This window comes from Hylobates moloch, unplaced genomic scaffold, assembly GCF_009828535.3.
Source record: "Hylobates moloch isolate HMO894 unplaced genomic scaffold, HMol_V3 SCAFFOLD_19, whole genome shotgun sequence".
NCBI lineage: Eukaryota > Metazoa > Chordata > Mammalia > Primates > Hylobatidae > Hylobates > Hylobates moloch.
Window position 1 is genome coordinate 21,700,373 of NW_026652294.1, and position 23,377 is coordinate 21,723,749.

The following is a 23,377-nucleotide window of genomic DNA, read 5'->3' on the forward strand; positions in this document are numbered from 1 at the left end:
AAGAGTACAGGCTTGGCAAAGCACAGTAGCTCACGCCTGTAATCCCAGCTACTCGGGGGGCTGAGGCTGGAGAATCACTCGAACCTGGGAGGTGGAAGTTACAGTGAGCCAAGATTGCACCACTGCACTCCATCCAGGGCCACACAGTGAGACTCAGTCTCAGAAAAAATAATAATAATAATAATAAGGCTCTACAGCTAGATTGCCTGTGTTCAAATTTTGGCTCTACCACTTACCAGCTGTTGTGACCTTGAGACTTAACATCTCTATGCCTCCCTTTCCTCATCTGTCAAATGAAAGTAACAGTTTCACCTCAGATCTGTAATAAATGAATTTTAAGTAAAGGACTTAAAACAGTGCCCATTCTATAAGCACTCAGTAAATTTGAGCTGTTGTCATCACACAATTATGTAACACATACATATACATGTTTCTATATATGCACAGGAGAGAGTGGAAGCATAGTCACCATCTGGGTGGTTGGAATAGAACAATCTATTTTCTCTTTCTCTTTTGTTTATCTGTATCTTCTACATTTTCTACATTAAATAACTACTGTCTTTATAATAAGCCAAAAATCTTTTTCTCAAGAAAGGGCACCAGGCTGAGTCAGGAGTCCTAGTTTCCAGCAATATTACTAATCTCTACAAAGGAGTGGCTGGAGTAGACAAGGTGTCCTCTATCTCTAAGATTTATGGTGGGATTTGGCAAAGCTACACTCCTTGTTCTGTTTCATTTTTCTGTCAATACTTACTGCCTGCCTATCAAGTACCAGGCATTGTGGACACAGAAAGATGAAACAACTGCCCAAATGGAGTTGACAATACAGGCTGTTCAAGAAACGGAGGCAGCCTTGTACCTATTTATACAATCCCTCAGTATGATAAGTGCTCTGATGAGGACACAGAAGAGGGGACCTTGCCGGGGCTGGAGAGTTAGAGAAGGCCTCCAGGAGGAGAGAAGGCACCTGCACTGAAATCTAAAATCATGTTTAAGTCAAACCAAAAAGATGGGAAGGGCATTCCAACCAAAGGCAGACGAACGCACAAAAGCAAAAGTTATGAAAATAACAATTACGGCTGGGTGCGGTGGCTCACGCCTGTAATCTCAGCACTTTGGGAGGCCGAGGCAGGCGGATCACGAGGTCAGGGGATCGAGACCATCCTGGCTAACAAGGTGAAACCCCGTCTCTACTAAACATACAAAAATTAGCCGGGCATGGTGGCAGGTGCCTGTAGTCCCAGCTACTCGGGAGGCTGAGGCAGGAGAATGGTGTGAACCCGGGAGGCGGAGCTTGCAGTGAGCCAAGATTGCGCCACGGCACTCCAGCCTGGGAAACAGAGGGAGACTACGTCTCAAAAAAAAAAAAAAAAAAAAAGAAAAGAACAATTACTTGAGGAATGGAGAATGGAGAGAAAAAGAAATAGAGAAAGGTCATTTGGACAGCAGTGTGGAAACAAGGAGAGACAAAGACAGCAGCAGACAGGCTGGAGAGGAAGAGGAAAGTAATCTTCAGAAATCATATGGGTCAGGCTGGCTCACGCCTGTAATCTCAGCACTTTGGGAGGCCAAAACAGGCAGATCACGAGGTCAGGAGTTCGAGACCAGCCTGACCAACATGGTAAAACCCCATCTCTACTAAAAATACAAAAATCAGCCAGGCGTGGTAGTGAGCACCTATAATCCCAGCTGCTCAGGAGGCTGAGTCAGGAGAATCGCTTGAACCTGGGAGGCGGAGGTTGCAGTGAGCTGAGATTGCACCACTGCACTTCAGCCTGGGCGACAGAGAGAGACTCTGTCTCAAAAAAAAAAAAAAAAAAAAAAAGAAATCGCATGGGGTAGTAAATCTTTTCTTCTTATCTAAAAGGCTACATATGCCATAAACAAACCTGATAAATATTAGTTTAAGATGTACCTTGGCCGGGCACGGTGGCTCACACCTGTAATCCCAGCACTTTGGGAGGCCAAGGCTGGTGGACCGCTTGAGCTCAGGAGTTGGAGACCAGCCTGGGCAACATGGCAAAACTCAGTCTCTACAAAAAAATATTTTTAAAACATTAGATGGGTGTAGTGGCACATGCCTGTAGTCCCAGCTACTTGGGAGGCTGAGGTGGGAGGACTGCTTGAGCCTGAGAGGTGGAGGGTGCAGTAAGCCGAGATCACAGCACTGCACTCCAGCACCTGGGTGACAGAGTAAGACCCTGTCTCAAAAAAAAGAATGCACTTTGCTATATTTACAAATATAGCATATACTTGCAAAAATTTAGCAAACAAAATGCCAGCATGCTTCTATTTTCCACAGTTAACTGTACACACCTCATATATACATATATATACGTATATATACGTGTATATATATACACACACATATATATATATATATATTTTTTTTTTTTTTTTTTGAGGCAAGGTCTCACTCTGTAGCTCAGGATGGAGTACAGTGGCATGATCACAGCTCACTGCAGCCCTGATCTCCTGGGCTCAGATGATCCTCTCACCTCAGCCTCCAGAGTAGTGGGGACTAAGGTACAAGCTACCATGCCCAGCTGATTTTTGCATTTTTTTGTAGAGATGAGGTTTCACCATGTTGTGCAGGTTGGTCTTGAATTCCTGGGCTCAAGAGATCCACCCACCTCAGCCTCCCAAAGTGGTAAGATTATAAGCATGAGCCACTGTCCTCAGTCTCATTCAATAAACATTTGTTGAGTATGTGTCATGCATATAGTAGCTGCTGAGGGAGAAGAGAGACACAGACAGTAAACAAATGAACGATCAAAGCACCCAAGACAACCAACCAGATGTCTTTTCGTATGGCCAGGACCTATGCAGATCTCTACCTCTCAGGAGCAGGCCACAGGCAGGGTGATACAGTGGCTGGGAATTTGCACTTGAAATCAGACAGACCTTTGTTTAAATTTTGGCTCTTATCACCTGTTGCCAACTCTGGTTTTGAGTAAGTTACTTAACCTCTCTGAGCTTTCATTTCCTTACCTGAAAATAAAGATAATATCACCAAATTCATATGGTTTTAGGGTGAATTTAATCCATCAATCAATAATCAGTGTGTTGGGTATACAGAATGCTCAGCCAATCGTCCCTTTTATTATTAATTTTCCACTTTTAGAACAGACAATGATGTCCCACAACACAGACAAAAATATTCACAGGGTAGAAAAAAAGGGAAAGAGGCTGGGCGTGGTGGCTCACGCTTGTAATCTCAGCACTTTGGGAGGCCGAGGCGGGTGGATCACGAGGTCAGGAGATCGAGACCACGGTGAAACCCCGTCTCTACTAAAAATACAAAAAATTAGCCAGGCGGGGTGGCGGGCGCCTGTAGTCCCAGCTACTCGGAGAGGCTGAGGCTGAGGCAGGAGAATGGCGTGAACCCGGAAGGCGGAGCTTGCAGTGAGCCGAGATCGCGCCACTGCACTCCAGCCTGGGTGACAGACCGAGACTCCGTCTCAAAAGAAAAAAAAAAGAAAAAAAAAAGAAAAAAAGGGAAACAAAGGTATAAAAATGATCTGTTTAACATTTCTAAATTCACATCTTAGTGAATTCACAACCGTTTTTCTCATAAAGATGTCATGCTTGGAACTTACATTCCTTTAGGATTTCTCAAACTGTTAACATCTTGCCTACATTACATGACCTAGTAAATTAAATAAAATCTATCACCCAAAATAGGGAACCAGTCACAATCTCTCCCAGGATTCCTTGTTCTGATTCTCTGACTAATACTGAGTCATTTAAAGAACACAGACAACACAGAGCACTGATAAGCAGTCTGAACACAAAACTGAGGAGCAGAGGTGCCAGAGCATACTATGGACTGACCACAGACTACAAGCAGAACTTTCTGAAACAGCAAAATCAAGATAAAAGGAGTTTCCTAACTGGCTGTACCTTTGAGTAATTATGCCTTCCAAGAGAAAAGCAGCACAGAAATTAACATATTTCTCAAGCCAAAAGAAAACTTTTTTTAAATTTTAATACCTCCTTGTTTTATCTGTGAAAAAAAAATTTTTAACCAAATTTTAAAACTGCTTCCTCCCTATAATTACATCCTCAAAAATGTTTTAACTACCTCTTAAAATGTTTATTTCTTACAAATGACTCTGAAAGCAACACTGGTCATTTAAAGATTTTGAAGGCATATATAAAACACAAAAAGAAAATGTCTTCTCTGTGACCTGACACCTTAAGGGTCAAACTGATTTTACTTAAACTTTCCCCATAAATTTCCCTTTGTATTAAAACCAGGTGTGACACTTCAGCCCAAAAACAAGAATTTAAGAAGCAGAGGAAACCTGGACAAGATTTTCAAGTAGTCCATGTTTTTTTTTTTTGAGACCGAGTCTCACTCTGTTGCCCAGGCTGGAGTGAAATGGTACGATATCGGCTCCCTGCAACGTCCGCCTCCAGGGTTCAAGCAATTCTCCTGCCTCAGCCTCCCTAGTAGCTGGGATTACAGGCACTCGCTACCACATCCAGCTAATTTTTTGTATTTTTAGTAGAGACGGGGGTTTCACCATGTTGGCCAGGCTGGTCTCGAACTCCTGATCTTGTGATCTGCCCACCTCGGCCTCCCAAAATGCTGGGATTACAGGCGTGAGCCACCGGGCCCGGCCCAGTGTATGATTTTTTTTTTATGCTTCATTAAAGTAAAAGTCTATGCCTATAAAGAGAAATAATAACATACTTTCATATTGCTTTCTTTTATTGGTGGTTTACAATCTCCTTTATGAAGATAGTCCTCTGTAGATTAACTGTCACACTTCCAGGAAACGCTAGGATCTTTTTTCCTTCCTAGTGTCACAGAGGATACCTACTTGCTCCCCTTCTCCACTTTTCCCATCCCCCTTCCCCAATACACCCACACACCCTCATCTATGCACAGGGAAACCGGCAGCTAGTAAAGCTTCTGAACAACCTGTGCCTCCCTGCTCTGCTCTGTTCTGCTTAAAGGCCTCCAAGCTGTACTGTGTATCATCAAGAAGAGTCTAAAGAAACCACAAAGGCAGGTTCTTCACTTTAGATGCAGGAGAGCTGAACTAACAAGGCTAGAAATCTGTTCATTTGTGCTTCACCACAACTGTGTGATCATCCTATAATGTATCACCATTTACTCTTTTTTAGTGGTTCAGATGTCACCAGACAATTAATTTCTCCACATTATGAACTGTCAACAAAATCAGAAATGCAGTCTGGGGGCCAGGCACGATTACAGGCGTGTGCCACTGTGCGCAGCTAATTTTTGTATTTTTAGTAGAGACGAAGGTTTTGCCAAGTTGGCTGGGATGGTCTCGAACCCCTGGCCTCATGTGATCTGCCCGCCTCGGCTTCTCAAAGTACCAGGATTACAAGTGTGAGCCACCACGCCCAGCCCATAATTTTATTTTTAGAGTGGAGTGTGCTTGTTATCACACATACTTAGCTTGAGATTCCGATATTATTGATCAACAACAAACAGTCTTTATCAAGGCTGTACTGCAAAGAAGGCATCAGTATTTCCCAGGATACTGGCTGGGCACAGTGGCTCACGCCTGTAATCCCAACAGTTTGGGAGGCCAAGGCAGGTGGATCACTTGAGGTCAGGAGTTGGAAACCAGCCTGGCCAACAAGGCAAAACTCTACCAAAAATACTTAGCCAGGCATGGTGGCGCATGCCTGTAATCCCAGCTACTCAGGAGGCTGAGGCAGGAGAATCCCTTGAACCCAGAAGGCAGAGGTTGCAGTGAGCTGAGATTGTGCCACTGCACTTCAGCCTGGGCAACAGAGCAAGACTGTCTCAAGTTAAAAAAAAAAAAAAATTCCCAGGATACTTAAAAAATAATAAGCTGCCTAAACTTCATAGACTAATTCAAAAGATAAAGTTAAATTTATATAAAAATTATTGGCCGGGCGCGGTGGCTCACGCTTGTAATCCCAGCACTTTGGGAGGCTGAGGCGGGCAGATCACGAGGTCAGGAGATCAAGACCACAGTGAAACCCCGTCTCTACTAAAAAATACAAAAAATTAGCCGGGCGTGGTGGCGGGCGCCTGTAGTCCCAGGTACTCGGAGGGGCTGAGGCAGGAGAATGGCGTGAACCCGGGAGGCGGAGCTTGCGGTGAGCCGAGATTGCGCCACTGCACTCCAGCCTGGGCGACAGAGCGAGACTCCGTCTAAAAAATAAATAAATAAATATAAAAATTATTAATTTCACAGCTTTAAATGTAAATGGTAAAGAAAGTTCAGGCCGGGCGCGGTGGCTCACAACTGTAATCCCAGCACTTTGGGAGGCCGAGGCAGGCGGATCACGAGGTCAGGAGATCGAGACCATCCTGGCTAACACGGTGAAACCCCGTCTCTAGTAAAAGTACAAAAAATTAGCCGGGCGAGGTGGCGGGTGCCTACAGTCACAGCTACTGTGGAAACTGAGGCAGGAGAATGGCGTGAACCCCAGGGGGTGGAGCCTGCGGTGAGCCGAGATCGCGCCACTGCACTCCAGCCTGTGGGACAGCGAGACTCCGTATCAAAAAAAAAAAAAAGAAAGTTCAAAACTGAATTGAGGATGATGAGCCTTCTCTGCATAAGTTTGTTATTTTAAGAAAACAAATATTTTATAATTGAAAATTAGATATAAAAATTCATAACTACCTAATTGTTTTGTGGCTGAAAAAAATTAACCTAGACTTCTCAAATTTCTTAAGACTCAAGTTCTTGTAGCTGGACATACTAGCTCACACCTGTAATCCCAGGTACTCAGAAATTTAAGGCAGAAGGATCATCGGAACCCAACAGCTCAAGGCTGTACTAAGCTATGATCACATCACTACACTTCAGCCTGAGGAAGACCCAGTCTCTAAAAAAATAAAAAGACTTAAATTATCAGATAATCTCAAGATAAATGCTATATCTAATCATAAATTAGGCCATGGCTGGTTCCAAACATGTCAGTACATCACATGAGCCTTTCTGTTAGGAAACAGTACCTTTTCTGATTAATAAAACCAGGTGAGTGGTGAGAAACAATTTAACATTACTTCTAATTCTAATATTTTTATGAAAATAAGGAACTGAAAATTATTTTCTGAAACTAGATCTTAAACTTCACCCACACAAATGTAAGCAATCTAAATGACAAGGAAAGAAAGAGGAAAGCAGTTACTTATGTGAGAACCTTGAAGAGGATTTGATCAAACAGAATCCTCAACTTAGAATGAACCTCAAGATGTGTGACAAAGGCCATGCCACTCTTTTTTAAATTATGAAACATTCCAAATCGGAATGAATTCTCTAGATATAGTATCTTTGAGGAAACTCAGTCCTACCACCCCTTCATGTCCATCATCTTATAAACATGGCTTAAAACTTACCTATTCTAAGAAACCTTCTCTGATTAGCCTCAAAAAGCTGATCTTCTACCTGCTGTACCTTCAGGATAAAGTTTCCTCTTATCTTGTAGCATATCTATCCCCATCAGAATGCTAAGCTCTTTGAGGAAAAGGATTAGCCATGTTGTTTACTTTTTTTTGCCACAAAATAAAACAGAGCTCCATCTATCCAATGGATACTCAATAAACATTATCAGATGCCCACAGCATCTAGTCCACTGTCTTTCAACAGATGCTCACAAATTACTGAATTCTTAGTAATTTATCATCATTGCCAACTTTCAGGCAAAGGGAAATGGAAAGACCTCAAACTCAAAATTAGCCCCTGGTAACGATAACATCTAGACTGTAGGGATCAACATTTATGTCAAAATGAAGTTAAAAAATTATCTATGAGTCTTACCCATCCTCTCTCATACTGTATCTAATCAAGAGACTACATGGTTTAATAGTCAGGTGTTTTGAGGTCAAGGGTTTAAACTCTAATTTCAGCATTTATCAGCTAGGTTCCAGTTTCTCGCAAAGTGAAATTTTACTTATCTTAAATAATTGCTATTGGAGTTAAATGAGATAACCACTTAAAGTGCCCAATACAAGAGAAGTAGTCAATACATGGTAGCTAATTTTACTGTTCAACAAGTAATGCCATGGTTTGAATGTGTCCCCTCCAAAATTCAGGAGTTGTCAACGTGATAGTATTAGGAGGTGAGGCCTTTAAAAGATGGTTAGGGTATGAGGGAACCTCCCTCATGAATGGGATTAAAGCAATTATTAAAGAGGCTTCACACACCTTTCAGGCGGCTTGCCCTTCTGCCCTATGCCATATGAGGACACAGCGTTCTCTTCCCCTGCAGAGGATGCAGCCCTCATAAGACAACCAAACCTGCTGCTTCCTTGATCTTAGGACTTCTCAGCCTCCAGAACTATCAGAAATAAATTTCTGTTCTTGATAAATTACCCAGTCTCAGGTATTCTGTTGCAGCAGCACAAAATGAACTAAGACAATTATAAAGAAAAAGTAGATATAACATAGATTACATTATTAAAGTGCATTGGCCAGGTGCGGTGGCTCACACCTGTAATCCAGGCACTTTGGGAGGCCAAGGCAGGTGGATCATCAGGTCAGGAGATCGAGACCATCCTGGCTAACACGGTGAAACCCTGTCTCTACTAAAAATACAAAAAAATCAGCCGGGCATGGTGGCGGGCGCCTGTAGTCCCAGCTACTCCGCAGGCTGAGGCAGGAGAATGGTGTGAACCCGGGAGGCGGAGCTTGCAGTGAGCCGAGATTGTGCCACTGCACTCCAGCCACTCCAGCCTGGGTGACAGAGCGAGACTCCTCTCAAAAAAATAAAATAAAGTGCATTATGAAACCAATTCTTTGATAAAATATAGTATATAAAATATAATCCCTTCTTGAATGTGATCCGCTTCCCAGTGTAGTGAACTTCCCCACAAAAATGATCTCTGCAGTAAGGTAATTTGCCAAGTCGTCTAGAAAATAAGATTGTGCACAGATGCACACTTATACTTCCCAACATAACTCAGTTTTATGCAATATTTACACATTAATGGGAACTGAACGCCCAGCTCTTTACTATTAAGAAACTGTGGTATTTATCCCCAAAATCTTACAATCTATGTCTCACTGGCATTTGAAGGAGATGTGGCTTCTTCAGTGCCCGATGAGGTTGGATGTTCAGGGACTTATTCTGACCTACTTGTTAAGAATCTTAAGCAAGTATAAAAATAATAACAATTCTCGGCCAGGTGCAGTGGCTCACGCCTGTAATCCCAGCACTTTGGGAGGCCAAGGTGGGCGAATCACGAGGTCAGGAGATCAAGACTATCCTGGCTAACACAGTGAAACCCTGTCTCTACTAAAAATACAAAAAATTAGCCGGGCGTGGTGGCGGGCACCTGTAGTCCCAGCTACTTGGAAGGCTGAGGCAGGAGAATGGCGTGAACCTGGGAGGCGGAGCTTGCTGTGAGCCGAGATAGCGCCACTGCACTCTGGCCCCGGGCAACAGAGCGAGACTCCGTCTCAAAAAAAAAAAAAAATAATAATAATAATAATAATTCTCTAAATGGCGGGTGATGAATCATGACTTTACTCAACTAGCTCATTCTGACTGCTGCATTTATCAACTAATGTTTTCTATATACCATGTCTCTAAAACTAATGACCCCCCATTTATCACCATTTTCACTGTTTAAGGAGAGTTTAAAAATACAGTAGCATAATACTATTAGCAAACAGCTAACTGAATGTACTAGCTACCAGCAAGCATATGTGACACACAAAAACTACTCTATAAAATATGTCAATGAAATATTGCTGAATACACCATTATTTTAAGTCTTCAATGACCACATATAATAAATGCTGATTCTGCTTATTATAGTTGGTGAGTTCTGACTAGGATACATTACGGTCTTCATTGGCACCTTGTTAAAAGCTACTGTGCCCCAAGAAAAGCATACTACAATCTTAGAAACTTCTCCTTTGGCCAGGCATGGTGGTTCAAACTTGTAAAACCAGCAATTTGGGAGACCAGGCAAGTGCATCACTTCAGCGCAGGAATTCGAGACCAACCTGGGCAACAAGGCAAAACCCCACCTCTACAAAAAATACAAAAAATTAGCCAGGCGTGGTGGCATGCATCTGTAGTCCCAGCTACTCCAGAGGCTGAGGCAGGATAATTACTTGAGCCTGAGAGTTCGAGGCTGCAGTGAGCAGTGATTGCACACTGCACTCCAGCCTGGGTGACAGAGTGAGACCCTATCTCAAAAAGAAAAAAACAAACAAACAAAAAAAAACTTCCCAGCTGGGTGCCAGGGCTCACTTGAGCCCAGGAGTTCGAGACCAGCCTGGGCAACATGGCAAAATCCTGTCTCTAAAAAAAATACAAAAAATAGCTAGGACCTGAAGTCCTAGCTATTAGAGAGGCTGAGGTGGGAGGATCACTTGAGCCTGTCAAGGCTGCAGTGAGCTATGATGGTGCCACTGCACTCTCACCTGTGTGACAGAGCAAGGCCCTCTCTGAAAGAAAAAAAAAAATTGTCCTAGATTAAGAACCATTGGGTTATTTCAAGGATTAAAGAAGTTGATTTAGGCCAGGTGCAGTGGCTCACGCCTGTAATCCCAGCACTTTGGGAGGCCAAGGTGGGTGAATCACGAGGTCAGGAGTTAGAGACCAGCCTGACCAACATGGCGAAACCCCATCTCTACTAAAAATACAAAAATTAGCTGAGCATGGTGACACACACCTGTAGTCCCAGCTACCTGAGAGGCTGAGGAATGAGAATTGCCTGAACCCAGGAGGCAGAGGTTGCAGTGAGCCGAGATCAAGCCACTGCACTCCAGCCTGGGCAACAGAGCAAGAGAGAGCAAGACTCCACCTAAAAAAAAAAAAAAAAAAAAAGAGTTGATTTATATATAAAGTACATAGAACAGTACCTGGGCACAGGTGCTGTTACTAAGATTAGCATAGTTGCTTCTACGGAAAAATAAGTTTCTCCTAGCAGCAATTGAAGACAATTAGAGTCATCCCCAATTTGATTAAGTAAATAACAAAAATTCAAATAAATCACAGATGCTGATAGGATGTGAAAAAATGGGTTTGTCTATTCCCAATAAGATTTATTTACATGCTGGGCACAGTGGCTCATGCCTGTAATCCCAGCACTTTGGGAGGCCAAGGCGGGCAGATCATTTGAGGTCAGGAATTCAAGACAAGCCTGACCAACATGGTGAAACTCCATCTCTACTAAAAGTACAAAAAAACTAGCTGGGCGTGGTGGTGCATGCCTGTAATTTCAGCTACTCAGGAGGCTGAGGCAGGAGAATTGTTTGAACTCGGGAAGCAGAGGTTGCAGTGAGCTGAGATCATGCCACTGCACTCCAGCCTGGGCAACAGAGACAGACTCTGTCTCAAAGAAAAAAAAAAAAAAAAAAAAAGGATTTATTTAGACTCATTACACTTTCTATGGTTATAATGTATTCCGTTCATACTGAAATCTCTGGCCTCACAATTGAGGTTGTCTCTCAACTGTAAGTTTCTTTAAGGTGGAAGAATGTTAGTAAAATGTTCTTTCCATTGTAACTGTGGTTTGAGGGCACTTTTTTTTGCAAAGTAGGAGTCTGGCTTCTGGCTGGGCATGGTGGCTCACACCTGTAATCCCAACATTTTTGGAGGCCAAAACAGGAGGATCACTTGAGCTCAGGAGTTCAACACCAGTCTGGGCAACATAGCGAGACCCTGGCTCTACCAAAAAAAAGAACTTGGTTTCTAAGATTATCATATGCTTCTCTTTGTGTTCATGGTAGCTTTTAACAAGGTGCTGGTATCAACAGCTCAACCCTCAAACATCCATGCTAACAGCAGAAAATACATTGCACAGAAAGAAACAATGGTAGACAGTATCTTTTAGAGTGGGCAGGAATGCTTGTATTTGTATTTAGTACTGAATAATTATTTCCAATTTTCAAGGAAGTCACAAAGCTGCCACAAATTGTTTAACTATACAATTCTTCCTTTGCCAGGGTCCAGTGCCTGCTCAGCTTATCATTTCATACTGGCAAACAACTATACAACTTTTCCTCATCTGTGATACAAAGATTAAAATAAGCAGAGGTGGTCTCATTCTAAACATTTCCTGGTTCACACCTTCCCCTATCAGGGAAATCACTTTTGCGCACAAAAGATCATCCATTCTAACTCTTACTGGGCAAATATCTTGTTTGTGTCAACTAAGAATTTTGTAAACAGAATATAATGCCAATATCATTAAGTATTTGAAAGAAAGATTTGCCAAAAATATCCCTGTTATGACCTACTCTTAGGATAATCCAGGATTGATAAAAAGCCAAATTCTCCCCATAGCCGAAAGAGGTTTGCCTCAGCCTGAGGCTATTTTCCCTAAGTGAGAGTTTCTAAACTTTCTGGTAAGCTTCTCTTTCTCATCCAGCTGGTCAAAGTTTTCTGATAACAACATACCACACAACTGAAAAGCTAAGTTTCTCGGCCTGAATTTTTGTTTATACCTGATAGAAGCTACTGCTTTCTCCTAGTGGAAATTCAAAATATCTAAGCTTATCTCCAGAAAACTCTTCAAATACTCTCAGTAATCTAATGGCAACAGCTTTGCTACTAGAAATTTCCCAACATCTTCCTGTTTGGGCAGGTCTTGCTGAAATCCCCCTCCTCATAAGGAGGAATTTGAGAAAAAATACTGCCAACTTCAAGTTCCCTTAGGCAAATTTCCAGCCCCAGTGCAAGGCCATGAGGTTAAACATTTCTCAATGACGCAGGCTCCCTCAGAGGGAGAACAAGAAAAAAAAAAAAAATCAAAACGTATTCTTCCCAGTGCAGTAAATCAAGAAACAGCAGCCAAGTACTTAAAAAAAAAAAGTGAAGTTAATACTGTTTGCTCTGCCAAGGCCCCCAGTGGGAGTACAGAACCCAAATGAGAGCTGTGGGATGAGAGAAAAAGAACTGCAGAACCAGCAATCCAGTCAAATTGACAGATATCTCTCTAGATTCTCTAGATAATCTCTAGAGTACCAATACAGTGTAAGGTGCCAGCCATATAATTTACGATAACTAGGACAACTAAAGTAAAGTGATTGAATTAGTGGCTGGGGGTAAGGAATGGTGTCACACATGAAGTAAATCATGATTCTGGATTAAAATGTCCATTAGGTGAGAGGCTGGGAAAACTAAAGGAAAGTACATTTAATCAACTTCTCGGTGAAGGAATATATAAGGTTGATCACAAAGAAGGCAAACTCATGTGAGGGGCTGGTAGGGTTCTTGGACCTCTGGTCACCTGCAGATAAATAATTGATTGAAATAAAGCCCGAAATGTTCTCCAGAAACAGATTAATACATAACAGAATTTTAGAGTTCAAAAGGTCCTAAATGCTTACAAGAAAATGCCAGGGATGAAAATATCATGTGTACAGTGCTTTACTTCTCAAAGTTCTTTCACTGAATCATTAAATATAAATTAATATGTACCTGCTTTGTGTTAGGAACTGGGAATACAGAAATTAGATATCACCCCTGCTTTAAAGGGGCCATACTTCCAACGATGAGACCTGCTAGGAATGAAAATGCAGCAAACAATTGGTCTTTGGTGGTATGCAGTAAACATAAGGAGAGCACAGCAGAAGGGGCACCAAAGTTTCTGGGGGAATCAAAGACAGCACACATCTCAGAAGAGATAGCCCTTGAAGTGAGGCCAGAAGGCTGGCAAGCAGAAAGCGGAATGGTTACATGCAAAGGAATATATGTGCTTTTTTTAAAAAAAGCACAAAGTGTTCTGGGAACCAAAAGCTGGTCAGTACTGCTGGGGACTGTGAGTTTGGAAGTGATATGAGATAACCACATAGTCAGAGACCAGACAAATAAAATAGCTTAAGTTTTTTGTTTTTTTTTTTGAGATGGAGTCTTGCTGTGTCGCCCAGGCTGGAGTGCAGTGGCGCAATCTTGACTCACTGCAAGCTCTGCCTCCCGGGTTCACACCATTCTCCTGCCTCAGCCTCTCCAAGTAGCTGGGACTACAGGCGCCCGCCACCACGCCCAGCTAATTTTTTTGTATTTTTAGTAGAGACGGGGTTTCACCGTGGTCTCGATCTCCTGACCTCGTGATTCGCCCGCCTCAGCCTCCCAAAGTGCTGGGATTACAAGCGTGAGCCACCGCGCCCGGCCAAAATAGCTTAAGTTTTATCCCACAAGAAATGGAAGAATTCTGAGCAGGAGAAAGAAAATGATTAGAATTGGTAGTTAGTGAAAGTATCTTGGCAGCTGAATGGACAGACTGGAGGAGAGTTGAACTATAGCCAGGGAGCCCAATAACAAGTACCCTGAAACCATATAGAAAAATGCTGACAATATGATATAGGGCAGAGAGACAAAATATAAGAGGTCAAGGTAGAGGTAAAATCTAGAGAAGTCACAAGTCAAATAGGTATGACAAGTACAACAAGAAAGGAGGAATCCAGACTGACTCCTAATTTTCTGACTAGGGCAACTGGCACTAAAAATTAGGGAATGCAGGTTGGGAGTAGTCACCGAGAATGGCGATATCAGTTTTAAGTGCACACTAGTCATTTACATGTCCAGGTGGGAAGAATTAGTGAATTAACTGAATCTAGAACTCAGTAAACAGGTCAGGAATATAGATACATATACACATATCACATCTGAATACCTCTCCTATTTGGAGGAAATTCTAAGATGGGGGAAGGCAGTCACCTTTTCCCACTACACGAACTGACAGTAACAGAAATTCCCTCTCTCTGTTCCCTGGCATCTAGTTCACAAATATATAACCCAAGTCAATCAGATCCTCCTATGTAGATCTTTGAATATTGAAAGAATAACACAAAGGTGGAAAATATAATCAGAAATTATTCATGGCACTGTGGCAAGTGCCTACTGGTGGCAGTGCCAACAGTAACAGATGTTCATGGGAGACCAGGCCAGCAACAGTGGCAGAGAAGGTCCAGCGAGCAGTGCTAGAGACAGAGTCCTTAGCCCATTGGTCCCATTACACGGTCTTCACTATGTCTTGCCTCACTCAGTTTCTGCTCATTTTCTGAACTGTGTTATCCAGCTTTCCTTTTAAGGCTGTGCACTATCCAATACTTTTCCAATATATTTATTTTATGCTTAGGTAAACCAAGATTATGGGAAAAATCCTGAGTAGTGCAGAATGAGGAGGGAACATAGAACAGGTGAGATGAGGCCTAGAATGGGCCCACTATATAGGGTGACTAGTAGGTCACTATGAAATTAGTTCATAAGTGTCATCTCCTTCCATCCTTACGAACCCATGTGAGGAAAATTAGACCAAGTACCATATCTTTATTTTAGGATAAATAAACTGAGGCTAAAAGAGATAAAGATCATACAGTTCTTTTTGGTATCCAAGAGTGTCCTCAAAAAAGTTGTTTTACAGGTACTCATCAAAAGGAGATGTTAAATGAGCAATACTAATTCTTACAGCAAATGTCAATGGACACAGATGATAACCACACACGGATCCCAATGCTGGTCTTCCAGCTTCTTCAATTTTGGTAATATAGAGAAGATCCTAACAGAAGCATTAAATTCCTTATAGACAATCACCTAGAAACATACCTAATGAGGATCCTTGACATCATCCTTCCACTCAGGGTACCTTGGTTACTAGCGAAAGAATACATCATAAGCTAAAGGGATTCCTCAAGTGGAAGAAAGGATCTTCTATCCCTAACCATGAGAACCACTGTGGGAATGAGAGATTGAGAGCTTTTGAAAGATGATTATTTCTCAACTTCATTCCTTTGGGATATGTCACAGCCAGTAAAGGAGAAATTGGAAAAAGCAGCTTTCACAAGCTGCCAAATCCATGTCCTAGTCCCAAGGGATAATTAGCCAGTGAGGTTTTGTGGAGCTGATGTAATGTTGGCAGAGGCTAATGTTTTATGGTTGAACATGTAGCCTCTTGATATTTAGCTACAGGGCTAAAAGGATGACATCCTGAAAAGCTAAGAAATTCATACCCATAACACCACCACTTAGCAATGTGCATCTTAAAAGTAATTTGTAAACTTTAACTGATCCATCTTTATCATGATTAGTTAAGAGCATTTGTTAAACTATAAATTCCCTAAATTTTATTTTATATAACTATTTTGCTATGAAAAGAAATTTCTAGGTAACACAGACAATTTAGAAAGCTTGACGTAACAAAATTATTAGAAGAAAGGAAAGTTTTACAAAGAGTAAAGTCTGTGGCACTTTCATCCCACTACCACCACACCAAGTTTAAAGCCATCCGATGAGCTTATGAAAACAATTTTTGAAACTGAGTACTCTAAGCCAAAAGTTCTCAGGAGTACCAAATCTCTCACAAAAAGTGTCAATCTTAGAAACCTTAGAAGTATTCTGAGATGCAGGAGGTAAGAATTAACGGACAAGAAGCAGAAATATTAAAACACTAACACTCTTGGTTTGAGTTTGAGCTGTTAAACTTCTTGCAGGCCAGGCATGGTGGCTCACGCCTGTAATCCCAGCACTTTAGGAGGCCAAGGCGGGTGTTATCACCTGAGATCAGGAGTTCGAGACCAGCCTGGCCAACATGGTGAAACCCCGTCTCTACTAAAAATACAAAAATTAGCTGTGTGCTGGTGTGTGTCTGTAATCCCAGCTATTTGGGAGGCTAAGGCAGGAGAATCACTTGAACCCAGGAGGCAGAGGTTGCAGTGAGCCAAGATCACGCCATTGCACTGCAGCCTGGGCAACAAGAGCGAAGACTCTGTCTCAAAAAAAAAAAAAAAAGGAAAAAAAAAGAAAAAGAAAAAAAGAAAGAAAAGGAAAAAACAAAATGCTTGCCATTAAAAAAAAATGAGTCCTTTGACTTAAATATGCCACAATGATCTCCAAAGCCTGAAAAAAACTAAGTACATAAATAAAAAAATTAAATCCCCAATCAGTAAGCCAAAATATGTAGTGCTTTTAAATATGGGCTAGCTCCTTAATAAGAGACAACTTTTGGGATGGGTGTGATGGCTCACATTTGTAATCCTAGCATTTTTGGGAGGCTGAGGCAGAAGAATCACTTGAGCCGGGAGTTTGAGGCCAGCCTGGGCAACATAACAAGATCCTGTCTCTAGTTAGAGTAATAATTTCTTTTTTAAGTTAAAAAGAGGCCGGGCACGGTGGCTCACACCTGTAATCCCAACACTTTTGGAGGCCGAGGCGGGCAGATCACCTGAGTGAGGTGAAGAGATAGAGAACAGACTGGCTAACATGGCAAAACCCCATCTCCACTAAAAATACAAAAAAATTAGCCAGACATGGTGGTGCGTGCCTGCAGTCCCATGTACTCAGGAGACTGAGGCAAGAGAATCGTTTGAACCCAGGTTGGCAGTGAGCCAAGATCATGCCACTGCACTCCAGCCTTGGTGACATAGCAAGATCCCATCTCTACAAATAAATAAATAATTAAATAAATAAATAATAAAAGTTAAAAAGAGACAACCTCTGATTCAACTCTGGGCAGAGGTGTATCCATTCAGGAATATGGATATGAAAACTGTGGTTTATATATCTTTATAATTTCCTAAGAATTGAGAATCACGTTTCTTAAAATGAATGGTGGTGAGGGGAGAGTCAGAGATGGCCAAAAATAAAAATGTCCCTCCTACATTTTTTTTTTTTTTTTTTTTTTTTTTGTCAGAGTCTCCCTCTGTCGCCCAGGCTGGAGTGCGATGGAGTGAACTTGGTACACTGCAAGCTCCACCTCCTGGGTTCAAGCGATTCTCTGCCTCAGCCTCCTGAGTGGCTGGGATTATAGGTGCAAGCCACCACGCCCAGGTAATTTTTGTACGTTTTTTTAGTGGAGACAGGGTTTCACCATGTTAGCCAGGCTGGTCTCAAACTCCTGACCTCAAGTGATCCACCCGCTTCGGCCTCCCAAAGTGCTGAGATTACAGACGTGAGCCACCGCGCCCGGCCCTTCCTACCTCTTATAAAGGAACGGTTTGTACCTGCTCTTCAGGGAAACATTTCTTTGGAGAAATAGTTGGGTTGAAGGACCTGGACACAGAATGAAATGGTTTCTTCTCAATTTTTCCAGTATTTCTTCCTTTTTTTTTTCTTTTTTTTTGAGACAAAGTCTCGCTCTGTCGCCCAGGCTGGAGTGCAGTGGCGCGATCTTGGCTCACTTCAACCTCCGCCTTCTGGGTTCAAGCGATTCTCCCACCTCAGCCTCCCGAGTAGCTGGGACTACAGGTGCGCAGCACCATGCCTGGCTACTTTTTGTATTTTTAGTAAAGACGAGGTTTCACCATATTGGCCAGGCTGGTCTCCAACTCCTGACCTTGTGATCCACCTGCCTCACCCACCCAAAGTGCTGGGATTACAGGCCTAAGCCACTGCGCCCGGCCTTCTCCAATATTTCATATTCATTTCTTTCATTCATTAACATACATTTACTCAGCATTTACTATGTATCAAGCACTCTAATAAGATCCTGGATATAAAATGCTAAAACAATAAAAATAAGATACCTGCCTTTGTAGCATTTATAGTCTAGTGAGAAAAATATATATTTAAAAACTCCAAAAAATCTCATAAAATAATCACATACTAGGCCGGGTGTGGTGGCTCATGCCTGTAATCCCAGCGCTTTGGGAGGCCGAGTCAGGTGGATCACTTGAGGCCAGGAGTTGGAGACCAGCCTGGCAATACAGCAAAACCCCATCTCTACTAAAAATACAAAAACTGGCCAGGCGTGGTGGTATGCACCTGTAATCCCAGCTACCTAGGTGGCTGGGGCATGAGAATCGTTTGAACTCAGGTGGCGGAGGAACCTAGAAAACAGAGAGAGGCAGATGGAACCTAGAAAGCAAAGAGAAAACAGCAGCAGGTAAAGTTGAAGAGGTAGGCAAGAACAGAGAAAATGGAGCCATGCATATCAGGAAACTCGCCTACCAGTATATAAGGACAAATATTGACTGCAGGACTAGGTATTATTTAACCCCTTATTCTGAACTACCTAAACCAGAATATAATCCCTGTGCAGATGGCGACCACATTTTCGGTAGATTCTCAAATAACTTTCACGCAACATCTAGCACGTGACAAATTCTGTACACACACACACATATATATACTATTTCCTCAAATTCAAACTTTTCTAAAAACATCCAAACTACCTACCTTAGTTAGGATTAAACATATATTTAGTAACATTGAATCGGCTGATCAAAAGCCTACATGCAAGAGGATCTTCAGGATAAAGCAATGGAAGATTATTTGCAAATATCTCAAGGACTGACTTAGCTGATATAAAACTCAGCTGTTAAGAAGTTTCTGGGCTAGGCACGGTGGCTCATGCCTGTAATCCCAACACTTTTGGGAGGTCAGGGTGGGTGGATCACTTGAGGTCAGGAGTTTGACGCCAGCCTGGGCAACATGGTGAAATCCCGTCTCTACTAAAAATACAAAAATTAGCCGGCTGTGGTGGCAGGTGCCTTGTAGTCCCAGCTACTTGGGAGGCTGAGACAGGAGAATCACTTGAACCTGGGAGGTGGGGGTTGCAGTGAGCCAAGATTGCACCATCACACTCCAGCCTGGGACACAGAGCGAGAGACTGCCTCAAGAAAAAAAAAGGGGGGGAAAAAAAAAAGAAAAGAAAAGTTTCTGAAAGCCTTCTCAGAAGAGAAGGGAGAGAATAAGCAAGGGAACTTTTTTCTTACCAGAGCCAACAAGGACCTTCACACAGCAAATGTTCCTACTCTAAAGATATACAGGTTTAATTTTAATTCCAACCCACAGAAACTATTAGCTACAACGGAAAAAATGTCTAATGTACGTTTATGGCAAGACACTCTAGAAGTTTTGCTTAGTTTCAAGCATATGACACTGGTTTTGGCCACAGGTATACAGTCAGAAATATTACTACACTGTAATTCAAAATAGCATCCCTTCTAATCCTTGTGAACAGGTACAAGAGTCACAGTTAAAAACAAGGAAGCTTCTATGCAAAGGTTGGGGCTCATCTTATAAGAGCTTTTTTTAAATGTCAAATTTATTTCTTAAAAAAGGCCATTCCTATGCAGAAAGAAGGTCTAGCACAACATAATTTTTTTCTTTTTTTTTTTTCCTTCTTTTGAGACAGGCTCTCACTCTGTCACTCAGGCTGGAGTGCAGTGGTGCAATCACAGCTCACGGCAGCCTCGACTTCCCGGGCTCAAGCAATTCTCCTGCCCCAGCCTCCCAAGCAGCTGGGACTATAGGTGTGCACTACCATGCCTGGCTAATTTTTCATTATTTGTAGAGATGGGTGTCTCACTATGTTGCCCAGGCTGTTCTAGAGCTCCTGGACTCAAGCAATCCTCCTGCCTTGGCATCCCAAAGTGCTGGGATTACAGGTGTGAGTGTCACTGTGCCTGGCCCCTTAAAATACATATTCTAAAAGAAGAAAAAGTTGGAGGGTTTTTTTGTTTGTTACATTTACGTTGTAGTGTTCTGGCAGGGAAAGATAAAACAGGAAGGGAAGGGGGACTACAAATTCAGGTAGGCTAAGTACTGGGAGAATGGAGCAAAGGAACCTAGACAAGTTAGAACAGCTTATCAACAGCTAACATACAGGGTCCGAAAAAGGGCTTGAAGTTCACATGAAAGGCAATATAGTATAGTGGTAGAGAGCACAGATTCTTAACCCAGGCCAGCTGGGTACAATCTTAGCTGTACCACTTACCAAGTGCCAAGTGTGTAGCACTGGACAGGTTTCAAATCCACTCTGTCCCTCAATTTCCTTATCCGTAAAATGGGATAAGAGCACCCATCTCACATAGTTGTTGCAAAGAGTAAGAGTTAATATACATAAGGAGCTTGGTACACGGTCTGCCACATTGCAATGTTGTGATTTACAATAAATATATATTTGGTCTTTGTCTTCATTCCTGGCACCGAGGTCTTAAAATTGGACCTTGAAATTTCCTAAGAATAACAAAGGTAAAAGGAGTTGTCTTTTGCTATTCATAACAGGTCCCTTTCAACCATACCTGAGTTTATGTTAATGAGCTGACTTTGGAAAGCCCTTATGGATGAGGGCTGGTTGCCAGGGAAAACAATCTTGTGATTAGAGGATTAGAACTTGCTGCCCCACCATACTCTGACTCCTGGGGAGGCAAGAGGGGCTCGAGATTGACCTACTCACCAATGGCCAATGATGTCATTAATCATGCCTACATGATGAAGACTCCATAGAAACCAGAAAGGACAGGGTTCGGAGAGCTTCCAGACTGATAAACCCAGACGGTGTTGTGGGGGTGGTACGCACAGAGAAGGCATGGGAGCTCCATATAACCCCCTCATAGCTCACCCTATGCTTCTCTCCCATTTGGCTGTTCCTGAGTTATATCCTTTATAATAAATTGACAAATTTAAGTAAAGGGTCTTCATAAGTTCTGTGAGTTGTTCTAGCAAATGATCCAACCTGAGGAGAGGGTTGTGGAAACCTCTGATTTGTAGCCAACTCAGACAGAAGTTGTGGATAACCTGAGGACCCACCACTATCGATTGGCATCTGAAGTTTGGGGAAATCCTGTGGGCCTGAGCCCTTAACCTGTGGGGGTCTGCACTAACTCCAGGGAATTAATGTCATAATTGAGTTAAATTGTAGAATACCCAGTTGGTGTCCAGATGGTTGGAGAATTGGTTGTTGGTGAGGGAAAAAACAAAACAAAACCCATACATCTGATGTCATCAGAGGTGGAGTGTTGAAAGGAGTAGTAGAGTACAGAAAAAAAAAACAAAACAGGGGCCGGGCACGGTGGCTCACGCCTGTAATGCCAGCACTTTGGGAGGCCGAGGTGGGCAGATCACGAAGTCAGAAGATCAAGATCATCCTGGCTAACAAGGTGAAACCCCGTGTCTACTAAAAATACAAAAAAAATTAGCTGGGCTTGGTGGCGGGCGCCTGTAGTCCCGGCTTCTCAGGAGGCTGAGGAAGGAGAATGGCGTGAACCCAGGAGGCATAGGTTGCAGTGAGCTGAGATCGCGCCACTGCACTCCAGCCTGGGCGACAGAGCGAGACTCTGTCTCCAAAAAAAAAAAAAAAAACAGTGTCTGTCTTTCCTCATGCACTGTAAACTCTAAGTGTTAGCTATTATTGTTTTAAATATATTTATTTTTGCTGGAATTCTTACAAAATCCACTTAGAACTTGATATTCTAGAAATATGTCTCTTTTATGTTTTTGTGATTTTTGTTTTGGAGGCTTTTGATGGTGGTGGTTTTATTTGTTTTTGGGTTTTTTTTTTGAAGCAGGGTCTCACTCTATCGCCCAAGCCAGAGTGTAGTGGCAGGATCTTGGCTCGCTGCAATCTCTGCCTCCCGGTCTCAAGGGATGCTCCTGCATGGTCTCTTTTTAATAAAGTTAGTCTAATATGTGCTTAAGGGAAACAATAAAAAAGATGTGTCCACCTGTGAGGTAGAATTTTAAATGGAAAACTACCCCTGAGTTTAGGCTTAGTGGGACCCAAAAAATGAGTGAGGATGGGTACATGGGGTAGAAAGAAATTTGGGGATAAAATTCAGGACCACCTATAGAGATGGTCCTTCTCACTTAGAGACTACCCTCTGGAACTCTTCTCAAACCTTGGAGGGTTTTTTTGTTTTCTTTTTTTTTTTTTTTGAGATAGAGTCTCGCTCTGTCACCCAGGCTGGAGTGCAGTGGCGCGATCTCGGCTCACTGCAAGCTCCGCCTCCCAGGTTCACGCCACTCTCCTGCCTCAGCCTCTCCGAGTAGCTGGGACTACAGGCGCCCGCCACCATGCCCGGCTAATTTTTTGTGTTTTTAGTAGAGACGAGGTTTCACCGTGTTAGCCAGGATGGTCTCGATCTCCTGACCTCGTGATCCGCCCGCCTCGGCCTCCCAAAGTGCTGGGATTATAAATGTGAGCCACCACGCCCGGCCTACCTTGGAGGGTTTTGTGTAATATTTCATTTAGTCAGCTCACTTCTTGGCAAGAGATCAGGGTTGAGAGACGAAGGCGATGTAGGTAAAAAAAGCAGCTCACACACTTGGTTTTGTTTTAGCGTTACCTACCTGTGCTGCCCCCTCTTCCCATGCTTGCTTACTTCCTTCGGGAGTCATTTTAACTCCAACCTCCTTGTGACCAAACTGGCTCAAAGCACTCCAAAGTGGAGGTGAAAGGCAATCACGCTGATTTGTTATACCCAATTTGAGACATTTTTCTGTTGTACATAAAAGCAAAAAAGAAATTTTCCATAAACTTAAAAAAAATGTTAGAATAATCACACCCACTCATGGGTTCTGAAAAGTATAATAATGGAGTCAGGCTAGTACAAAGGCGTAAGAGCAGAGTCTGAATGGAAGTGATCAATCTAGTTTCACTTTGGAAACTGGATAGAAACTAGCAACGGAAGTCAGACTCTATGAGGTAATTTTTGCAATAGTTGTTGGTCTTTTTTTT

At 42.5% G+C, this 23,377-nt stretch overlaps 1 protein-coding gene across 4 annotated transcripts in view; it reads right to left on the minus strand.

Annotated features, from left to right (window-relative positions):
• MRTFA (myocardin related transcription factor A) overlaps nt 1–23,377 on the minus strand; it is a 226,406-nt gene that overhangs the window by 88,022 nt on the left and 115,007 nt on the right. Inside the window, exon 1 of one of the 4 annotated variants that reach the window (XM_058431798.1) lies at nt 22,990–23,097. The exons of the other annotated variants lie outside the window; for them this stretch is intronic. Coding sequence (XP_058287781.1) covers nt 22,990–23,011 — 22 coding nt within the window. The 5' untranslated portion in view covers nt 23,012–23,097. Of the gene's footprint in view, nt 1–22,989; nt 23,098–23,377 lie in introns of those variants that run through there. 4 annotated transcript variants of the gene reach the window in all.